This window comes from Gorilla gorilla, chromosome X (assembly GCF_029281585.2).
Source record: "Gorilla gorilla gorilla isolate KB3781 chromosome X, NHGRI_mGorGor1-v2.1_pri, whole genome shotgun sequence".
Taxonomy (NCBI): Eukaryota; Metazoa; Chordata; class Mammalia; order Primates; family Hominidae; genus Gorilla; species Gorilla gorilla.
In genome coordinates, this window is record NC_073247.2 from 97,143,608 (window position 1) to 97,167,053 (window position 23,446).

Here is a 23,446-nt window from a genome sequence, read left to right on the forward strand (position 1 = left end):
ACAGACCTCACCTCACTACTGCCTTGGAAGTTCTTGACCTGGCTCCAATTTGGGGTGTTGTTTCATATTTGTGATCTATGAGTAGTAGGTGGACTTTCCTTGCTAGCCTCCACACTTTATAAACTTTCATATTCAAAGACAACACACTTAACCAACCATATTTACATAGTTCAGTGGTAGTGATTATAAGGCACAATCAATAGTTGCTGATTTCAGCTGAGCTATCTATATTCTCTTGCCTGGTTTCCCTTCAGCTTAAGAACAAACATTTGTGAGAATGCTTCTCAGGGGTAGGGATAGTTTGTAGTCAAGAAACAAATGACAATCCAGTAGAACAGTCTTGGCTTAATTAAATTTATTCCTACTAGGTAACTGGCTTAAATGTGTGCATGTTTCACCTATTTAGAAGGGTTGTTTAGAGATTATAAAGCGCTTAAAATGCCATGTTATGTAAAAGCAATTATATCTAAGTAACTAAACTCCTAAAAGGTCATGAAAATATTAAGTAATAAGATCTGCTGTATTAAGATCCAACTGGGTAGTAAGTTTTGAACTGCTGCATGGCAATGGAAAACCTCACTATTAGTAAAAGGTTATAACGTATAGATTATACATATATGTCCAGCAAAGATTATAAGGATGTGGTGACAGTTTTGGATGTATAAGATTACTACTTGATTTTGCTTTGATTTGGAACATTTAGTATCTGTTAGACTGATTCAAACATAATTAATCCAGTGGGCATTAATCCCTGACAAAATTAAATGCATTTCAGATACAATGTCATTTGGCTAATGAGGTAAAAATAAATAATTGGTCTCTCCTTATTTTACACCAGGAGTAGCAATTCTAACAAGAGAAAAAGTAAAAGAATTTTAGGTTCTGAAAATCCTCACTATTATTTTAATCTATGTAGATATTTTAATAAAGAAATGATGCTACCTAGTGCATATTAGATTTTCTTTTATACTTTTTTCTTTAATTTTTAATTTTTGTCTGTATATAGTAGATGTACATATTTATGGGATATTTGAGATATTTTCATACAGGCATGCAATATGTAATAATCACATCAGGGTAAATGGGGTATCAATCACCTTAAGTATTTATGCTTTCTCTGTGTTACAAACAATTCATAATACTCTTTTAGTTATTTTTAAATGTACAATTAAATTATTGTTGATTATAGTTACACTGTTTTTCTATCAAATACTAGATCTTATTCTTTCTAATTCTTTTTTGTGCCCATTAACAATCCCTAATACTCTCTCACCCCTGCCCTACTAACCTTCTCAACCTCTGGTAACCATACTCTACTCTCTATCTCCATGAGTTCTAATGTTTTGTATTTTAGTTTCCACAAATAAGTGAAAACATGTAATATTTGTTTTTCTGTGCCTGGCTTATTTCATAATGTCCTCATTTTCCACCCATGTTATTGTAACTGACAGGATATCATTCTTTTTATGGCTGAATAGTACTTCATTGTGTATATGTACCAAATTTTCTTTATCCATTAGACTGTTGGATAAAGAAAATTTTTAGATTCCTTCCAAATGTTGGTTATTTCCTTTCTTTTATGTATATACCCAGCAGTGGAATTGCTGGATCATATGGTAGCTCTATTTTTAGTTTTTGAGGAACCTCCAAACTGTTCTCCATAGTAGTTGCACTAATTTACATTCCCACCAACAGTGTACTATGGTTCCCTTTTCTCCATATACTCACCAGCATGTGTTATTGCCTGTCTTTTAGATAAAATCCCTTTTAAGTGGGGTGAGATAATCTCTCACTGTAGTTTTGATTTGCATTTCTCTGATGATCAATGATGTTGAGCACATTTTTACACCTCCCGTTTGCCATTTGTACACCTTCTATTGAGAAATCTCTACTCATATATTTGGCCCATTTTAAAAAATTAAATTATTAGATTTTTTTCCTATTGTTTGAGCTCCTCATATATTCTGGTTATTACCTCCTTGTCAGATGGGTAGTATGCAAATATTTTCTTTCACTCTGTGGGTTGTCTCTTCACAAGTTAAAAGATGTACAGAAGATTTTAACTTGATGTAATCCCATTTGTTCATTTTTGCTTCGTTTGTTTGTGCTTCTGGGTTATTACTCAAGAAATCTTTGCCCAGTCCAATGTCCTGGATAGCTTCCTCAATGTTTTCTTGTAGTAGTTTCGTAGTTTGAGGCATTAGATTTATGTCTTTAGTCCATTTTGATTTTATTCTTGTATATGGTGAGAGATAGAGGTTTAATTTCATCCTTTGCATACGGATACCCAGTTTTCCCAGCACAGTTTGTGGAAGAGACTGTCCTTTTCCCAATGCGTGTTCATAGCACCTTGGTTGAAAATGAGTTCACTATAGATATATGAATTTGTTTCTGGGTTCTCTATTCTATTCCTTTCATCTATGTGTCTGTTTTAGGCCATTACCAGGCTATTTTACCAGGTTACTGTAGCTCTGCAGTATAATTTGAAGTCAGTTGAGTTCTGCCCAATTTTGGCAGCACTGAGTTCCAATGCAAAGTCCCACACTCACCTTGCTCTCCCTCCCTCAAGCACACAGATTCTCTCTCCCTGCCACACAGCCTCTGTCAGGTTATGAGGGATGGGTGGCATCAGCAATTCAAGACTGTTTTTCCTAACCTCATCAGTGCCTCTTTCAGTGATATGAAGTTACATTCAGGTACTGTGATCACTCACCTAATTTTTGGTTCTTATGAAGATGCTTTTTTTGTATGTAGCTAGTTGTTAATTTTGGTGTTCCTGCAGGGAGGACAATCAGTGGAAGCTTCTCTTTGTCCATCTTGCCCCACCTCCTGGTTCATATTAGATTTTCAGCACATGTTGTCACTGAATTGAATGTACTGTACAATAGTCACAATTCTAAAATGAAGACTTCTTTAACTATAACAGTTCTGTACTTGAAATAAAGAACTAATTTAACTTTCTATGTGAAAAAACATAGATAGCAAAGTGTTGCAATGAAAAAAGAATTGAATTTGAGAACAAATGTGGAGCTTCCATTTCCCATTTGTGAGTTAAGTAAATTGCTTAACTTCTCTGTGCCTGTATTTCTCAACTGTATTATGTAGGCAATTTAGTACTTATTTTATAAAATTGCAGAAGGCATCAAATAAAATTAAATGAGGGGGGAAGTGCTCAGTAAATTGTTAAACAATTGTGCAAATAATTTTCTTTAATTTAAGGCATATGTACAGTTTGCTGCTGAAATGACAGAATAAATGAAAGACAATTGCCTCATTTTCTATAAGACTCTCAGCTGCCTGGGAGTAGAGATACTGTTGTTTTATAAGTTCTAGTGCCTAGCATGGTGCCTGAATATAATAAGTCCTAAGTAAACATTTGTTGGATAAAAATATTTTTATCACCATAAAAATAATAATAATGCTGATTCTGCATCAACTCATCTTGTTCATCAAAAGAAATATTAAGGACATCCCTTTTAATAGCCTAATCTTTCAAGGTAAGTAAGTAGTGAGAAAGTTGATTATAATAAAGGATAAAATTGGAGCTACATATTAAGCAGAACAGAGGGAAAAGCACTGGTTGTAAGAGGTGCTTTAACAAATCACACTGAAATGGATTTAGTGAAACTTATTCAAAGCTATTCTCACTTCCTTTTGGTGTGTGAGTGTGTGTTTCCAGTTTGACATTCTTCTTTTCCAAACCAATTAAAAACAATGTAGGTGGTTTGAGTTGTAATTTTATAATGAGTATAAGTAACTGAATAATAACATTTGTAACAGCGTAAATTATTCTTTCTCATGGGAAAATAAAATGTATGATCTTTTCTTGTACTACAAAGTGAGTATCAAGAATTTGCAAACCTTTTTCTCATAAACAATGGGAATTCTGCAACAAGGGCTCTAACGAGAGCTGCAGATCAAATGCTAAGAGTTCCAAGAAGAAAACTTAACTTTCAGCTGTATGAGAGAGGTTGTATGAAGAAAGAATCATCAAACTATGACAACTAATTAGGTGTGGAGTGGCAAAGCAGACAGAGCAGTAGAAAAATGATGTTAAATATTAAGACTAGTAAATAAAGCACTGGATATATCATTGATAGATGAGAGAAAGTGAAAAGCGGATATGATTCGTTTGAGATGACTGTGGGACAGTCAAGTAGAGATGTCAAGTAGGCAATTAAAAATGATGCATTGGAGCTGAGAAAGTTTTGGGTATTGTCCATACAAAAGTAGTAGCAAAAGTCAAGATTTTATATCATGTTGTCAAGGGATAGAGGGTAGAGAAAAAAGAAGGGGGGCTGTTCTCATGCTGCTGATAAAGACATACTTGAGAATGGACAATTTATAAAAGGAAGAGGTTTAATGGACTTACAGTTCCACATGGCTTGGGAGGCCTCACAGTCATGGTGGGAGATAGGGAAGACCAAGCCATGTCTTACACGGATGGCAGCAGGCAAAAAGAGAGAGCTTGTGTGGGGAAACTCCCTCTTATAAAACCACCAGATCTCATGAGACTTACTCACTGTCACAAGAATAGCATGGGAAAGACCTGTCCCCATGATACAGTTACCTCCCACTGGGTCCCTCCCACAACACATGATCATTCAAGATGAGATTTTGGTGGGTACACAGCCAAACTATATCAGGGGCCAAGAATGGTTCCTTGGAGAAGAGGTCCAGATGAAAGAAGGAAGAAGTGCCTGAGAAGAAGTCATAGAAGCTGCAGTACAGTATAATGGAAAGAAAGATATCAAGAATAGAATAGATTAGCAGTGCTAAATGCAGTAGAACTGAAACAAAATGAGGGTCAAGAAAAGTAAGTGGGATTCAGCAACTTGGAGGTCAATAAAAGCAGTTTCAGGAACATAGTGAAGCTAGAATCTGGTTTGCAGTGTTGAGGAATGTGTGAGTAGTGAGAATATAGCATCTGAGAGTATGTCTCCCTCCTTTGGAAATTTTTCAGATGAAGGGAACAAAAGAGATGAGATTATAAGTCAATAGAATGGTAGGGTCACAAAGGGAGTCACCCTGATCACAAAGTTAGAGTCTTAATTCTTGAAGATCAAAAGAATCAGAAGTTTGCTGAAGGTATAGAAAAATTTTTCAGTAAAGTGGAGCATTGAAGGAATTTATGTGGTGAACCAAAATCGTGGTCCCTGGGCCAGTAAAGTAGCATTGGGATAACCAGGGAACTTGAAAATGCAGATTATCAGGCCCCAGCAATCTCTCCTTAAATAATTCTTCCAATTGATTCTGGTGCCCACTAAAGTTTGAGTTCCACCATCCATTGTTAGTAGAAGGCAAGGCTACCTGCAGAGAGGGAGACATCAGCAGTGAGACTTGGAGTATGAGCAGGGTGGGACAGATAAGAATTAGACATTGAAGACTGGTAATGAGTTGATTAGAATCAATTAAAAAGGCTGTTTAACAATGGTGGGAGTCCAGAAAGACCGAGACAATCTGTACTAGACTAAATTGGTTTAGTCTGAAGACTCTCTAGTATACAAAGAAGTCAAAATCTAGGGGCACAGAAGGTGGATGGCAGTCTACACAAACCAAAGGATCAGCAAAGTGATGCCAGTAAAAGGAGAAGGGCTTCTAGCAAGATCATTGCTGAACTGGCTGACAATGGAAACCAGTGTGGCTTAGAATTGAGGGATGGAGAGTTTGGTGAAGGTGACATTAAACAGAAATGAGAGAGTAAGAGATAAAACAAGAATGTGATGGCAAGAGAAAGACATTCAGAATCCCAGGTTAAACAGTTTCAAGTGAAGATATAAATTCAAGGACTGGCTGAAATCTATGTGAACTGAAGATGTAGAAATGAAGAAATTGAGAGTGAGGAAGAACCATGAAGACAGTGTGGGAAAGGGTACTGATGTGGGTGGTGAAGTTCTTATAGATGATTCTAGATTCAGTAGGAAGTGGAGAGAAGATTGTAAGTTGGCTGATGAAACTGTTGAAGGACAGAGAGAGTGACCAAAATGTCAGTAGAGAGTGATAATTCAAACCAAGGCAGGTGGTGTATAAGGATTACAGAGTTTCAAGGAGAGTAGAAAGCTGATAAGGGATAATTGATCAATAGGAACCAGAACATCTGTGTATTGAGAAAAGAATTAACAATAGATACACAAAAACCAAGCAAATGAAAAAAATTAGAGAATTCTTAACACTAGCAAAAAGTTGTGCGAATAAAAGAAGCAAAATACACAATTTGGTTCAGCAGTAAATGATATTTTATAGCAATAATAATATAAACACTGAACACTGACTTACCAAAAATAAATGGAGATTTAACTATATTGGGATGATGGAAGGGATGAAAACAGTTGGATAAGAGATTAATAGAATTAAACCTGTGTGTCAGAATTATCAACAGATAATATGTAACACTGATAAATCAAGACATAGCAGCATAAGTATCCATACTATAAGTTTATGCATACTGAAAATACATGCATGCCATTTAGCTTTATATATATCTATTTAGCTAAATGCAAGTAAATATCACAAGACGAAGCTAACAATTGAAAATGATTGCCTCTGGGGATCAGCTCTGGGTGGTGAAGAGGGTAGGGACAGGGAATTGCTGTTTGTTATATGCCTTTTACTACTATTTGGCCTTTTAAACTATATACATGTATTACTTTAACTAAAAAAACTAATTTATAAAAAGGCAAATAAGTAACAATGTGCTAAAAATAAAGTTGAGTTTGCCATAAAACAATAGTTCTAAAAGGTTTCATAGTAAGAGGTTGCAGAGGTTGCAGAAGACAGATAAGGTAGTGTTGGGAAAAGATAGGCCCCAAATGGACACTAATTAAATTTGTGGAAGCAACAGCAGGGGATACAAGTTTACATAAAAGGCACTCATTTTCAATAATGGGATTGAAGAGGGCAATAAACATGGAGAGGAACTTGAGCCACCTGTTAATGAGCGAGGGGATAGACAGAACTGCTGAGTTTATTGAACTAACCAGCCCTGAAATTCTATCATTGGTGAATGACATGTTAAATAAACATTATAGCGAGCTTCCCAGAGACCTGCCAGAAAAAACACCTGACACTAAGATCTGATGTTTTCTGTCAATTCATTAAAGGTATCACATCACAAATTGGAGTATTTTTCATTGGCAATAGCACTATCCAGGTGATCAGGACTGTTGCCTTTACATCTTCCCATGACTACAAAAGACTTCCCTGAATCCTTAAGCCAAGTGGAAGAGAGTTGCACACACACTATATACACTTATTTGAATATTTCTTACAAACACCACCTATATGACAACTTGTAAAATGAGTTCAGCTGAGCTGTTCCCTGTCATCAACAGGTGTAAAATTATCTGTTCCTTGCTAATGACAGGAAAATGATCACAGCATGTTATCCTTAATTTCTTCAGGGAAGTATATGTAACTTGTAATATTTTGAATTTGAAATCAAAAGGCTGATATTAGTAGGGAGGACCATGGAAAATGCACATAAATTAATTTTATAAAAATATTTTAAAGCCACGGTTTTAGATATCTGATTTTGAAAAATATTTTTAATGCCTTTCACTTTGGGGAAAGTACTTTAAAGGTGATCTAGTTTCATCTAAAAATAGTCTTACAATGAAACTAATTTCTTATATTGGTGATTTGAAACATTTGCGACCCAGAGTTGGGCAAGAAGATCAGTAATCAAACATTAATTTCAGCATCTGCTATGTACTTGACACTAAGATAGGTGCTTTACATATTTTATCTCATTTAATCCTCTTGTAGGATATATTGTACATTAAAGTATGATTCTTCCCCTTTTAGAGATGTAGAAACTGAGGTTCAGTCCAGCTAAGTCTATTGCTGAAGGTCATACAACTCATCAGGATCAGGTTTTATAAATTCAGATAATTAAATTGAATGCCTGTGTTCTATTCCTCTTTACCACGCTCCTTCCAAATTACAGTTTAACTCTAAACAAAAACCATGAAAATGGGTCCTACTTTAGTTTTAAAAGAGCCTAATCTATGTCTGCGCATCACTCTTTAAAGATACTCTTCTACCCACATATCACTACAGGGGACATGTAAACACCAAGGTGCCTAGGTGGGAGAACTCCCTCCTTTGTCCATGGGATCTGCACAAGCAGGTTACCCTGTCATCACTCTGAGCAGGAATGGACCCAATCCAAAGTAATCCATACAAGTGAAATTACTAACTCTAAGCTTCCAGTAGAGTGGTGCTTCCAAGGGCCTATTCTATTTTCAGCAGCACTTCAACTTTATCCTTATAAAATATTGAAAAATCTGGGGGTGGGGGGCTGGGGAGGGATAGCATTGAGAGAAATACCTAATGTAGATGACAGGTTGATGGGTGCAGCAAACCATCATGGCACATGTATACCTATGTAAACAAACCTGCACGTTCTGTACATGTATCCGAGAACTTAAAGTATAATAAAAAAAGAGATTATCTAAAATGGAAAAAAAGCGGAATTTAATAAAATTAAAGAAAAAATCCTCCAGCCTTTACAGAAGCTACATAGAAATCTCAAACTACAGTATGAATAATAAAAAAGTGATACATTAGTTACCCAACTCTGCCCCTTTACTGAGTAGACAACATATAATCTAGTCAAATGTATTATTAGATGTACTAAGCTGGGGAAAGAATATCATAACATTACTGTTGCCACTGGACAAAACTCTTAATCCTGTCATACAGTTCCCATCTCTGATCATTGTCCCTTCTACCATTTCTATTGTCATTATTCTACTTTGTTTTACACCTAGACTATTGAAATAGCTTCTAATAATCTTTCATTTGCAAAGTTTTCTCCATTGATTTTTTCAAGTTGTAGACTTTGTAGTTTATAAAAAATTTCCAGCACATATTTTTATTTAGTATTTTATGGATGAGGATGTTGCTGAGAGATTTTGTATTACTAAGAACACACAGCTTGAGAGGAACAGAGTTAAGACAAGAACCCAGGTCCCCATACACTGAAACTAGTCTGCTTTCTATCACCAATACCTTCCCTGTGGCAGACTCTTCTTAACCAAGTGCTTTCTTTATGTTTATACTATTGCTCAAGGACTCTCCACATAAGTGACCCAAATTCAAGGAGGAACTATCAATGGGCTCTGGAGTCAGCCTATATATGTATAAATCTTGGCTTTACTGCATGCTGGCTGTATAAGCCTTTGCAAATAATTTAAACTCTTTGAAACTCGGTTACCTCATATGAGCAATAAGGACAACAATAGCATCTTCCTAATCTGATCATTGTAAGAAGAAAATTAATCAATATGCTAGCCATATCTATTAGTATTTTCCTACTCAGCAACCTTCACTCACCCTCCATTGCCTACTAAAGAAAGCCCGAAGTTTTTAAATTAACACTTGAGAATCTCATGACCTGGCCTTAATGTATCATATTAACACTACACCATAATACTCCTTGTCACATGTCTTTCATGCCATACAAATCAAACCCCTAACTTTTTCTGAAACCCAGAATTTACTTTCCCAAATCTATAACTTTGTTTATGTGATTCTCTCTTCCTAGGATATTATTTCCATGCAATATCACAATACCGTATATAGAAATTCTGCCCATTTTTCAAAGCCCAGGTTAATTAATTCCTCAACATAGCCTTCCTTGATCTCTCAGCCAAAATTAATTTCTTCAGTCTTTTGTTCCCAAAGTGTGTTGTTTTTTCCTCTTTTATGACTGAAAACACTTTGGTTTGTATTATGCTTTTCTATGTGCCTGCCACTTTCCCCTATTAGAAGAAACTAAGGCAAAGCAAAGTTAAGCATTAGGTTGAACTCTATAAAATTGTTGCTATTATACCAGTTTCAACCTACAAAAATGACAATTTCAAATGATCTAATCTAATAAAATGGCTCTTTTATGGTTATATCTAATACACTTAAGGTAAATATTCAATACCTTCTGGATTGTATTCTATGAGTTATTCTAGAGGCCAATGTTTCTGTGCAGATATATAGAAGAAAGACAATTTTAGGCTTTTCTTTAAAATTAGAAAATTTAAAAAAATGTAGAGATAAGGGTCTCACTATGTTGCTCAGGCTTGTCTTGAACTGCTGGCTTCAAGAGATCCTCCAGCCTTGGCCTACCAAAGTGCTGGGAATGCAGATGTGTGTCACCGAACCTGGCTCTAGGCTTTTCTTAGATTGAAAAAACATGGATTTTAAATCTTTTGTAGTTCTTTTTGATTAATGTGGCCAAAATGTATATTTCAAAATTTCAGTTCTTAGAAATAATCTCATGTATATTTAATATAAAATAATCAAATTCTTATGTGGGCTGGCTCCTTCTTTATTTTTTTCTTGTTTTCTTTTGTCTTTTAGTAAGAGGTGCCTATGAAAGAGGTGAATTGGAGATCTAGAAAAATACAAGTGATGGTTGATTCCCCATTGTTCCAGTTATTAATGTTAGTTTTACCAACATACAAGAAAATCTTTTTTCCTTCAACACTTGTATAGCAGATGTTTATAAGATTCCAAAATTTTCATAACATAAATTAATTACCAAGAATTGTATTACATGAGATTTCTCCTTAGCAACTAAGTTCTAGTTTCTATTTTGTCAATGTGATACATAATAAAATCTATACATATTTTGACTTGATTCTCAAGACAAATAATATATTCTCAAAGAAGACATACAGAAAGTATGTATATATTCTCAAAGAAGACATACAGGAAGTAAATACCAGTTTGTGAAATGTGACCATTAAAATCATCTTAGATAATATAACTTCCAATTTATTGTTCATTTAAATACCATACCTCGTGAAAATATTTAACATTGCACAACTGTTGGGCCCATTTTAGAACTGAAGATCAGCTACAAATTAGGTATTCATTAACCAGTTCATAACTAACCTCATAGATTTAATGTCTTAATCGACCTAAATTGTTTTGTCTTCTGAGAGAAGATGGGAAGATTTGTTCTAAAAATGCTGACAAGGCACAAATACCAGTGATATAACTTCTCAGTATTTTGATGAAAATTTAATGGGAGCACCTGCATAGTGGTATGAGAAGAGTTCAAGAACATTATTTCAGTTTGTTAAGGAATCAGCTGATTGATCTTACCTGCTCACAAATCTGGCTTGATCCACTATGGCACAGTTCATTTCCAATATGTGTAGAAATTGGATTATTTCCTGTGATGGCTTGGATTTGCTGGCTAGAATCAGGTTGTTGCCAGTGTGCAGAGTGGATGACCTGGGGCTGTTGGACAATGTGATGATGGCATTGAGCCTGAGGATGGCACCCCTAAGACACATACACATGCCAAAAACAGCCACTTAGGATAAACATTACTAATCAAGAAAAACAACTGAAACCATTTTTTAAAACTTAATGTTTTCTTTCACTATAATTCAAACCCTAGGATTTATAGATTTAACTAGTGATATTTTTTCAGTTTTTTTTCATTGGGAAAATTTGTATTGAATTCTGTTTTTATTTGATCAGGTTGTCGTGACCATCTGAATACTTATGTAGATTGGCCAAGGCATTGCATGTTCTAATTAAATTAATATTCCAGCTATACTTAACACTAAAACCATAATGAATATTAATATTAGTATTACTTTGATGATTCAGTAGGCACTTCAGAATCTAATTACATAAAACACTATAATACCGAAGATATAGGTAAATTTAAAATTAAAAAATAATATAGTGATTTTCAATGTCAGGAAGCATATTAGAATCACAGTGGGTGAGGAGCAAAGTTCTTATCCTTATGAAACTTAAGGATAAATTTCTTAAAAAGATTAAAAAAACCAGGGACTGAAACTTTAGACCTAGAAAACATGGATTCTAACTCTGATTTTATCACTAACTCTGATCTTGAGAAACTGTATATGCAACCTTTATGAGCCTCCGTTTTCCCATTTATAAAAGTGAAGATGGTACATATTCCATAGGGGTGCTATGAGGAGTAAATAAGCTAATGTCTATAAGTTGATTACTACAAAGTAGGTGAGTAACAAACATTATTATTATGATCACATCATCATCATTGTCATAGTCATCATCAACTTTATCATCATTTACCCTACTAATTTTGCAGATGAAAAAAAAACCTCTGAGGTCTAGAAAAGTAAGATAATTTGCTCATAGTAACGCAGCTAATTAATGACAAACTTGGGACTGGAACCCATGATTTCCAGCTTAGACTTCTTTTAGGATATTAGGCTGAATTTGCACTGACTTCAAGATATTCTGGAATTTGTTGTTTTTAAACTAAATCTTTGTTATCTGCTTATTTGTCATGGCTTTTTTCTGGTAAGTATAGAGCACAGACTAAGAAAAGATATCCAGTTATTTTAGTTTGGGGGATTTCAGGCATACTTGAATTTGCTTTCTTATCTTGTGATTATTCTACTTCGATAAGAGACATCTGGAAGCCTGTTTTCAAAAGAAACATACTGTATTTTGAATCACAGTGCTACATGTATGCACATACAATTAATTTTGAAAGTAAAAATGCAATGCACTATATCCTTTTGACTATGGAAAGTTGGCCTATATTAATACAGTAAAACACTTCATATTTTACATTTTTATATGGAACAATTTTCAAGCTGTATTAAATGAAAAAAGTACAAAAGAATGAAATAGTATACTCTTTCTGCTGTAACATGTTTTAAAAGTGACATATACATTTACAAACATATATAACTGCTTTGATATGCATAGACCAAAATAGTTTTAAGAGTAGCTGCTTCTGGGAAGAGAAACTGGGGACAAAAGTATCTGGATAAGGAGGTTTATTTGTCACTGTATACCTTTTAATGCTCTTTTTATTCCTTTCAATGTTTTTTATACTTTAAAATTTTTCCATGTATAAAAATTACCTTTTCAAGTATACAAAAAATATTTTTGAAAAATGAAATATATATAAATAAACACATTTTACAAATAGAAGTTGCCTTGGTAGATATAGAGATAATAAAGGTCATAGAATAAGTTCCTGCTATCATTTTCTCTAGACTCTTTTCAAATATCACACTTTGTGCATATACTAGCACTAAAATCTTTACAGTTTAGGAATTTTGGGGGTGAATGTATGTTACATTATTATTATCTTTTATGTTACAAAATATCTTCATATACTGGAATGAGGTAAAATTACACTGATAGTCTGAGATGACTATCACTCATTGGAGAGCTTGTGGGCTATTGAAATAGAAGCTCTGCTGAAGGAATAAAACAAAACAAAACAGTATGTTCCTCACGAAGCAAGTTAGGAAACTCTTGGAAAGCACACATCACTAGAGGGCAATAAAGAAATCAAAACCTGTTTCTTAAAAATCTCTCTTTGTTAATGTATCAGTTCTCTCTTGAATAGAACACTGACATTCCCATAATCTGGGGTGCCTTGCAGTCTACCTGAGCCCATTTGGCCTGTGAACCATTTACTGGTACCACTGAGGTCTTAGCAGGTTTTCAGTTTTCAATTCTTACACTAAAGTTCTTTTTCTAAAGCAAAATGTTCATATATTCATCATATTTTTAAAATATATAATAAGCTGAATTTTTAAAGTACAGAAAGATCAAACATTTCTGATTTGTCATATTGTTTTTCCTTTTTGATAGAGTAAAAAGAATTATGATGAGTACAAATCATATGAATTGGATAGTTATCTTGCACCTGGCACCACTTTACCTCCCTTCCAACACAAATATCTCTTTTTTCTTGAACATTTCTCATCTCCTAAGAGCTAGTCCTATTTGATTTGGTCACATGTTACGGTAAACAGGTTCATCCAGACTCTGGCTTTACTCAGATTGTCCTAGTTTATCTCTATCAATGAGGAAACTAGTAGGACAATGCAATTGCAGTTTGCTCTATCTGCATGGTTCCTTTTACACTGGGCAGCTTTCGTGGCGGTTCCCAAACTCCGAAACTGTTTAAGTAATTAATAAGATAAAGTGGGCATAAACAAGTAAATATTCGAGTTAACAGTAAATAGCAGCAGTATTCTCTTAAAGGAGCTAGTCTTTAGTTGTTCCAGCTGCACAGCAACAATGTACAAGATATTCAATCTTTTACTCTAGAGTCCAAGAATTAGAAACACTATTTGTTCTCTTTAAAACAAGAAGCTAGAAGCAGCATGAAATGATTTGCCTCTAACATTCCTTACTATTTAAAACGTGTCAAACTTATTTTTTGTAGCCCAGTTGGATAAAGGACAGATGTTATAATTTGATTTCTTACAAAGGAAAACACTCCTTGAAGAATAGGTACATTTCATGAAATTTTTTCTGCTTGGTATCATAATGTCCAGAAATATTCTGCTGCTCCTCTGTAAGATAAGTATTCAATACATACCATAGCAAACCCTTTAGACTATATCCCAGCTTTCCAAGCAAACCAAAATGTTAAAGATTTGCCTGTTTATGATTCTGAAAGTTTGCTTCATTTTAACTGGACACAAGTAATAATGCATTAGTTCCTACGAATCTGGTAACAAATGTCCACAAGTGCTTATAAAAAATAAAATGAGTTCTTATGCCAAAAAGTTCAAAAAGGAAAAGCTAGAATTTTTTAGTCAGTTTGATTTGCATATGAAAAAAATGATTTTGTTATCGCAACTGATTTGATAGTGTTTAACTGCCTATTATGGGTCGAATTGTACCCTCTCATACCCAAGATATGGTGAAGTCCTAACCCCAGTAACTCAGAATGTGACCCTATTTAGATACAGAGTCTTTATAGAGATAATCAAGTCATTAGGATGGCCCTAATAAAATATGACTGGTGTCCTTATAAAAATGCAAATTTGGACACAGAAACAAACATGCACAGAGGGAAGATGATGTGAAGACACACAGGAAAGTTTCCATGTGAAGACAAAGTATTGGAGTGATGCATCTACAAGCCAAGGAATGTCTGAGGCTACCAAAAGCAAGGAGACAGGAATGAAAGAGTTCCTTCTCTGGCAGCTTCAGAGAGAACATAGCCCTGCCAACACAGTAATTTCAGACTTCTGGGCTCCAGAACTGTGAGACAATAAATTTCTGTTGTTTTAAACCATACAGTCTGTGGTACTTTGTTGCAGCAGCCCTAAGAAACTAATACAGTGCCCTAGTTCAAGAATGTCCAACAGACAAGTCCTGGACATTGGGCTGGACATGCTTGTATGAACTGAGAAGAGCAATATGAAACCTCTGTTGGTTATAGTAACAACTCTGCATGAAGGACTTGTGGCTCTAGATGCCATGGAATTACTGTGGCCTTGCTGCAGTACTTTTTTATTATTATTATACTTTAAGTTTTAGGGTACATGTGCACAATGTGCAGGTTAGTTACATATGTATACATGTGCCATGCTGGTGTGCTGCACCCACTAACTCGTCATTTAGCATTAGGTATATGTCCTAAAGCTATCCCTCCCCCCTCCCCCCACCCCACAACAGTCCCCAGAGTGTGATGTTCCCCTTCTTGTGTCCATGTGTTCTCATTGTTCAATTCCCACCTATGAGTGAGAATATGCGGTGTTTGGTTTTTTGTTCTTGTGATAGTTTACTGAGAATGATGATTTCCAATTTCATCCATGTCCCTACAAAGGACATGAACTCATCATTTTTTATGGCTGCATAGTATTCCATGGGGTATATGTGCCACATTTTCTTAATCCAGTCTATCATTGTTGGACATTTGGGTTGGTTCCAAGTCTTTGCTATTGTGAATAGTGCTGCAGTAAACATACGTGTGCATGTGTCTTTATAGCAGCATGATTTGTAGTCCTTTGGGTATATACCCAGTAATGGGATGGCTGGGTCAAATGGTATTTCTAGTTCTAGATCCCTGAGGAATCGCCACATTGACTTCCACAATGGTTGAACTAGTTTACAGTCCCACCAACAGTGTAAAAGTGTTCCTATTTCTCCACATCCTGAACAGACACTTCTCAAAAGAAGACATTTATGCAGCCAAAAACACATGAAAAAATGCTCACCATCACTGGCCATCAGAGAAATGCAAATCAAAACCACAATGAGGTACCATCTCACACCAGTTAGAATGGCAATGATTAAAAAGTCAGGAAACAACAGGTGCTGCAGTTTTATACTTGGTCTGTCGATTTGAGCTTAACAGAATTTTTTAAATGTACTAGAAGCTTTAGTTTTCTAGATCTTTTAAAGTATATGGTATTTCACATATCTGTTCATATGTATTGTACATTTAAAATTCGTTCTATATTAAAAGAATTAGAACAAAATTATAATGTTTTAAATTATGATTTTTGTTGGACCAGTTTAAAGGAAAACATACAAGGCATTAGGATATCTTTATTAAGTTCAGATTCTGCCATTAATTTTCTATGTGACTTCACATATCCTGGTTTCAATTTTCTTTCAGTAAAATGAGGACAATAATACTTCACATGAAAAATGGGTATGAAAGTATTAAGGATGGTATGAAGGGCTGTAGATATCATAGCATATTATAAGTCATGGTGGTCTTGCCTTGCACTTCAGAGTTGAATGTCACTTGAGCTCTATTAAAATACAATTCAAAATTATACACTTAAAAACAAGTTTTAAAACAAAATATTACTTACCTGATCAGTATTTAGCTTCTCCACTTTTCTTATTGTTTTTTCATAAATAACGTTGTTTCCTGGGAAGAAATGGCTTCCTCTTAGGAATTGAGACAGTGGTTCCTAAAATGATAGTAAATTATATGTTTTGTTTTGAAGGTTATCTTTTCAGAGTAACCTTAAATTAGGCAAATATCCAGTGTCGAATAGGCTCTGAAGTACTGGCTGACCTTAGGAAGAGAGAGGAATGACATCCCAATAATGTTGGTAGATGCAAGGAAATAATAATAAAGGTAGTTCCCTTTATCAAAAAGAACAATCTGGATTTCTCCTATTACATTTTACTAAGCCTAATAACGTCTTTTGTGGAGATTGGTGGAGAGTGGGAAAGATAATTTTCTCTCTGTTCCTAAAGCAAGATATGATGAGTTTCCTTTGAGGTAGGCAAGAATGAGGTCAATCTCATTTAAACTGGGTTCACTGGAAGATTTCTTTCTATGCAAAAATATTGTTGGAGAAATGCAAAATAAAAATATTTCAGCAGACTAGGCCACAAAGTAGGTAGAACCATATTAAAGATTTTTTTTCTGCAACTCAGTTTGAGTGCCCTTGAATTGTACAATTCTTAATTGTAATTATAATCAAGGTTAAGACTCTCAGAACATACGTTTTGAATATTAAGAGCAGAGTAGAGGCTTTAAGAGCCACTTTATCTCCACATATTCAACTAAATTGCTGTAAGATTAGCTGAGTGCCTAGAAGATGTCAGCCAATGAAATATAGGCTGGTGACATGTCCAAAATCTGAAAGAAACTGGGGACGAGCTAATAAGAATCAGACCAGGAGTCTAAAATAAATGTCATGTGTACCATGTTCTTTTCCCTTCCTTTGGTTTTCATTTGAAGTCTACTTGGGTAGGGAGATCTGGAGTTGTTTTGTTTGTTGTTTTTCTACAAAACAAAATTTGCATTCATTTATTTTGTGATATAGGGGAATACTATAGAAGACCATATAGGCAAGTCTGTTACTGGTTAATGTATTTAAGAACATTTCACAATCAACAAAACGTACTAGGATTTTTGTAGTCTGCTATTGTAAATACCCATAGAGCAGCTGGACCAAAACACTGATTGTTTAAAAGGCAAGATGCTCTTGAATCAAAAGTTATATACTTATTGTATTCAAGTTTGAGCAAAAGGTGTTTCAACCAAATGTTCCTTGGGGACTTTGGTAAAACAAATATATAAGTGACCAAATCTGACTAGGTGATGAAGTATTAAATCTAAAGCTGGATATATTTAGAAAGACTTCCCTAGAAGATATTTTGTGTTTGTTTGTTTTTGCAAAAGAGCCCCTATGGTAGTTATGTGCAATCATGGAACACATGCTTAAGTGCTTGCTATGCACAGTGTACTTTGCTACATGCTTTGAGGCATAAAAATATAAGTCTGACTTGTTTTATTACCAGGAGCATTTAATATTGATCAAGATTCATCAAACTATGGTAGATAGCCTGTTTTTATTCTGTCCTCAAGCTAAAAATGGTAGTTAGATTTTAAAGGACTATAAATAAAAAACAAAGGCCAAGACCCTATGTGGCCAGCAAAACCTAAAATATTTGTTATCTGTTTCTTTACAGAAAAATTATGCCAATCCCTGATCTAGATAATATATGAACATAAACATATATGCAAAGTAGAAAGAGACAAATGCCTTTACATGTACAGAGAAAGAACTTATGGGATGGAGTTCAGAGGAAAAAAAACTGAGTTCCATCTGGCTGTGCTCTAGTAGAGTACCTGGATTAGGTGGCATTTGAAAGAAAGTTAAAGTGGCCTTTGGATATGAGAAAATTGAAGAAAATGGTATTCCAAGTGAAGGAAACAAGACAATTAAAGTCACCAAGTTTGGAAAAGTGTAAGTTATATGTATGGGACATACTTAGCAGATAGAGCTTGGTTCTTCAAGCAGTGAGAAGTCCTTACGTGCTTTTAAACAGGGTTATGAGGTGAAGTTTACTTCAGGGAGATTAATTACAGGAAGAGTACAGATGAGGAGACTGGTAAGATTATCCCAGTAATCAAAGACAGTACTGTTCAAAGATGACTCAGATCTTGAACCTGAGGAGTCTACTACACGGTACCAAAAATGAAAATGTTGAGACATTTTACGTGCTCCTAATAACAATCTAGGTCTGATTATGTTTTTATTCCCCAGAACACTCAGCAGACTACACAGTGCATAGTAATCCCTTTAACATGTTACAAATGATTGCAAATAGCTCCCAAAGAGACTCTTTTACAAAAAAAATGTCTGGGTAGACACTCAGATGTAGACGTTCAACACATAGGTGAAAACACAGGTCTGGAACTAAGTGGTGAGTGCAAGGCTACAGATCTATTACATATATCAAGACCACCTGCTCACTAGTGCTAGGTTAAACTAGCAATTGCCGAATAGTCAAATGAAGAGCAAATACAGAACTAGACATGTTTCAAGAGGTCTTAGAAGAGAAAATATTGTAATTTAAAGGAAGAGTAATTTTCAAGAAGCAGTAGGAAGTCAAAGGTAAAAATGTTTCAGAGTGCCCAACAGATGAGAATTATAAAGTGGATTGGATTTGTATTACTACAAATCCATTGGGTTTGACTACTAAAATCAGTGGAAGAAAGTCTAATGGGAAAAAAATTATGGAGTCATAAAACCTATATTTCAGTTCTTCCTTCTCCTATGTGCTGCAGAAAAGCAGGTAGGCCACTAACCTTATTGGAGGTTCAGTTTTCTTAGCATAGGGAGGGTAATGCAGAATATCAGGTAAGATCATGTGTTTTAAAGTACCCTTAATCTATACTTTTAAAGTACAAATGACACTTGTTTTAAATAATATTGTAATATAATATTTAAAATCCATACTGTGTTTTAAATAATATTGATAATTCCCTTATAACTTTTCTAGAATATCAAGTATAAAAATACACACAAGTAGGCTTACTGAGGGCAGGGACTTTGACGATCTTGAGTACCACATAGTGAATGAACTGATGATTGAGTGAGAAGGAATGATATGAACCTTCATCTTAGGAATGTAATCATCCTCTAAGAGAGGGAAAACAAATTTAGCAAAAGCATGAAATTTTTTTTCTGTGAAATGAAGTTCACTATAAATGATCAACGGTCATTCCCTGTTTGCAGATGACATGATTGTATATCTAGAAAACCCCATCATCTCAGCCCAAAATCTCCTTAAGCTGATAAGCAACTTCAGCAAAGTCTCAGGATACAAAATCAATGTACAAAAATCACAAGCATTCTTATACACCAATAACAGACAAACAGAGAGCCAAATCGTGAGTGAACTCCCATTCACAATTGCTTCAAAGAGAATAAAATACCTAGGAATCCAACTTACAAGGGATGTGAAGCACCTCTTCAAGGAGAACTACAAACCACTGCTCAACGAAATAAAAGATGACACAAACAAATGGAAGAACAATCCATGATCATGGATAGGAACAATCAATAACGTGAAAATGGCCATACTGCCCAAGGTAGTTTATAGATTCAATGCCATCCCCATCAAGCTACCAATGACTTTCTTCACGGAATTGGAAAAAACTACTTTAAAGTTCATATGGAACCAAAAAAGAGCCCACATTGCCAAGAGAATCCTAAGCCAAAAGAACAAAGCTGGAGGCATCACACTACCTGACTTCAAACTATACTATGAGGCTACAGTAACCAAAACAGCATGGTACTGGTACCAAAACAGAGAGATAGACCAATGGAACACAACAGAGCCCTCAGAAATACTACCACACATCTACAACCACCTGATCTTTGACAAACCTGACAAAAACAAGAAATGGGGAAAGGATTCCCTACTTAATAAATGGTGCTGGCAAAACTGGCTAGCCATATGTAGAAAGCTGAAACTGGATCCCTTCCTTACACCTTATACAAAAATTAATTCAAGAAGGATTAAAGACTTACTTGTTAGACCTAAAACCATAAAAACCCTACAAGAAAACCAAGGCATTACCATTCAGGACATAGGCATGGGCAAGGACTTCATGTCTAAAACACCAAAAGCAATGGCAACAAAAGCCAAAATTGACAAATGGCATCTAATTAAACTAAAGAACTTCTGCACAGCAAAAGAAACTACTATCAGAGTGAACAGGCAACCTACAGAATGGGAGAAAATTTTTGCAATCTATTCATCTGACAAAGGGCTAATATCCAGAATCTACAAAGAACTCAAAAAAATTTACAAGAAAAAAACAAACAACCCCATTGAAAAGTGGGCAAAGGATATGAACAGACACTTCTCAAAAGAAGACATTTATGCAGCCAACAGACACGTGAAAAAATGCTCATCGTCACTGGCCATCAGAGAAATGCAAATCAAAACCACAGTGAGATACCATCTCACACCAGTTAGAATGGCGATCATTAAAAAGTCAGGAAACAACAGGTGCTGGAGACGATGTGGAGAAATAGGAACACTTTTACACTGTTGGTGGGACTGTAAACTAGTTCAACCATTGTGGAAGACAGTGTGGTGATTCCTCAGGGATCTAGAACTAGAAATACCATTTGACCCAGCCATCCCATTACTGGGTATATACCCAAAGGATTATAAATCATGCTGCTATAAAGACACATGCACACGTATGTTTATTGCAGCACTATTCACAATAGCAAAGGCTTCGAACCAACCCAAATGTCCAACAATGATAGACTGGATTAAGAAAATGTGGCACATATACACCGTAGAATACTATGCAGCCATAAAAAACGATGAGTTCATGTCCTTTGTAGGGACATGGAAGAAGCCGGAAACCACCATTCTCAGTAAACTATCGCAAGGACAAAAAACCAAACACCGCATGTTCTCACTCGTAAGTGGGAATTGAACAATGAGAACGCTTGGACACAAGAAGTGGGGCATCACACACTGGGGCCTGTTGTGGGGTGGAGGGAGGGGGGGGATAGCATTAGGAGATATACCTAATGTTAAATGATGAGTTAATGTGTGCAGCACACCAACATGGCACATGTATACATTTGTAACAAACCTGCACATTGTGCACATGTACCCTAGAACTTAAAGTATAATAAAAAAAGAAAAAAGATTGTCTAGGCACTAACGATGTTGATTCTGTCTTGAATATTTTCGCCATATTACTTGAAATGTCTTACTGAAAAAAAAACCTCCAAATTTAGGGGACTATTACTTTCCCCAAATCTGTAAGGAAGTAAATCAAAAATTGATATAAATAAACAATTCTGTCAAAATAAGTCAACAAAATAAATTTAATCAGAAGTTTTAGATGTCTCAGCAAATGAGCTGCTAGACAATTCTACTATTTTGGCATCTTCTTTTTCTCAACCTGTCCATTTGAATTGGTGCCAGATCCACCCTAAAAATTAATAGGTGTTTTCAAAGTGGCAGATCTTATAATGTTAATTGTAACAGCTAGAACCTCTGGTAGTAATTCTCACATCTAACAAAGTATATAATCCCCAACATCTACTTTACTGTTCCCAGGCCCCAAAATCTTGGTGGAAGAAACTTTTTTAAAAAAGATTTGCTGATTTGGCTCATTAGAGTTTGAAGATATCCAACTTGAAGTAGACCCTTCAACCTTTGTGGTTATATTTGTATTCATCAAATTCTTTACAACGTTGCTTACAAATATTTTCATTTTCCTCAACTCCTGTGCTTATACTCCCTCTTTCTCCTCCTATTTACAGAGACAACCAAGATAATCTATCCAGTGAGATCTCTCTATTTTCCTGCACATCTCAAAAATCCCTCTTTTCTGCTCCTTCCATCCACTTAAGGAAAAAGATACATTCTCTCTCTCTCTTTGTTTTTCCTGAAGTCATTTCTCCATCTGTATCTGGAATCCCATTCCTTCTTATCTCTTCCAGAATATTATCCCATTTGTCTCCTTTCTCTGTTGCATCTTTAGCCTTCCTTATTCCTGGTTCTTTCTATCTACAAGTTTCCCAGGTTCACAAGATTATCATTTCTCCTTTAGCGACCATCCATCTCTCCTTCCTTTGACCAATACCCTTCCAGAAGAGTAATCTTCACTCATTTTTTTCAATTCATCTCATCTTCTCACCCATTAACTTCTTGCATCTGGATTTTGCCTCCATAAGTATACCAAAACTGCTCTATCAATGTCACTATCACTTTCTTAATGGTCAAACCCTATTCTCAAACCTCATCTTCTTAGGCCTTTTGGTCATTTGAGACGGTTGACCACCCCATGTTTGCATTTGCTTCAGTTATGGTGTGTTCACATCCCTCTCTGATAACCCCTCTGTCTGTGAAAGTGGCTCCTTCCTTCTATTCACTTAAAGTAGACATTTCTCAAGGTTCTGACCCAACCTTCTCCATTACCTCTTAGTGATCTCACTCATTCCCATAGCTTCAATGATACCTTTAAGAGGAATGATTCCCACATCTCTGTTAAATGTGACCTTTCTTTGAGTCGTTTTTTAACTGCCTGTTAGGTATCTTTCTGTTTCTATGCACCTAAAATGCTACTGGTTCAAATAAAACTCAAAATTTCACCCTTTTCTAAATCTACTTCTCCTCCCACTCACTTTTCAATCACTTTAAGTGGGTCACCTTACTCTCAGTGTCTCAAGCTAAAAAGCTTAGGGTCATGTTGACTTTTCCCCATATCCAGTAAGTCATCGAATCTTATTAAAGCTACCATCTAAAATAGCTTCCAGAAAAGATAGAGAGTGATGAATTAGCATCAGAAGACCTGAGCAAGTTACGCTTATTCAAACTTTCATTTCCTTAGTAGTAAAACAATGCTAATATCAAGGTTAATCATACTAATACCTTA

At 35.3% G+C, this 23,446-nt stretch overlaps 1 protein-coding gene across 2 annotated transcripts in view; it reads right to left on the minus strand.

Annotated features, from left to right (window-relative positions):
- POF1B (POF1B actin binding protein) overlaps nt 1-23,446 on the minus strand; it is a 103,662-nt gene that overhangs the window by 58,546 nt on the left and 21,670 nt on the right. For both annotated transcript variants that reach the window (XM_004064460.5, XM_019019018.4), the window contains exons 5-6: nt 16,596-16,697; nt 11,107-11,289 (exon numbers count right to left, since the gene is read on the minus strand). In XM_004064460.5, the coding sequence (XP_004064508.2) occupies nt 11,107-11,289; nt 16,596-16,697 (285 nt within the window). The remainder of the gene's footprint in view (nt 1-11,106; nt 11,290-16,595; nt 16,698-23,446) is intronic.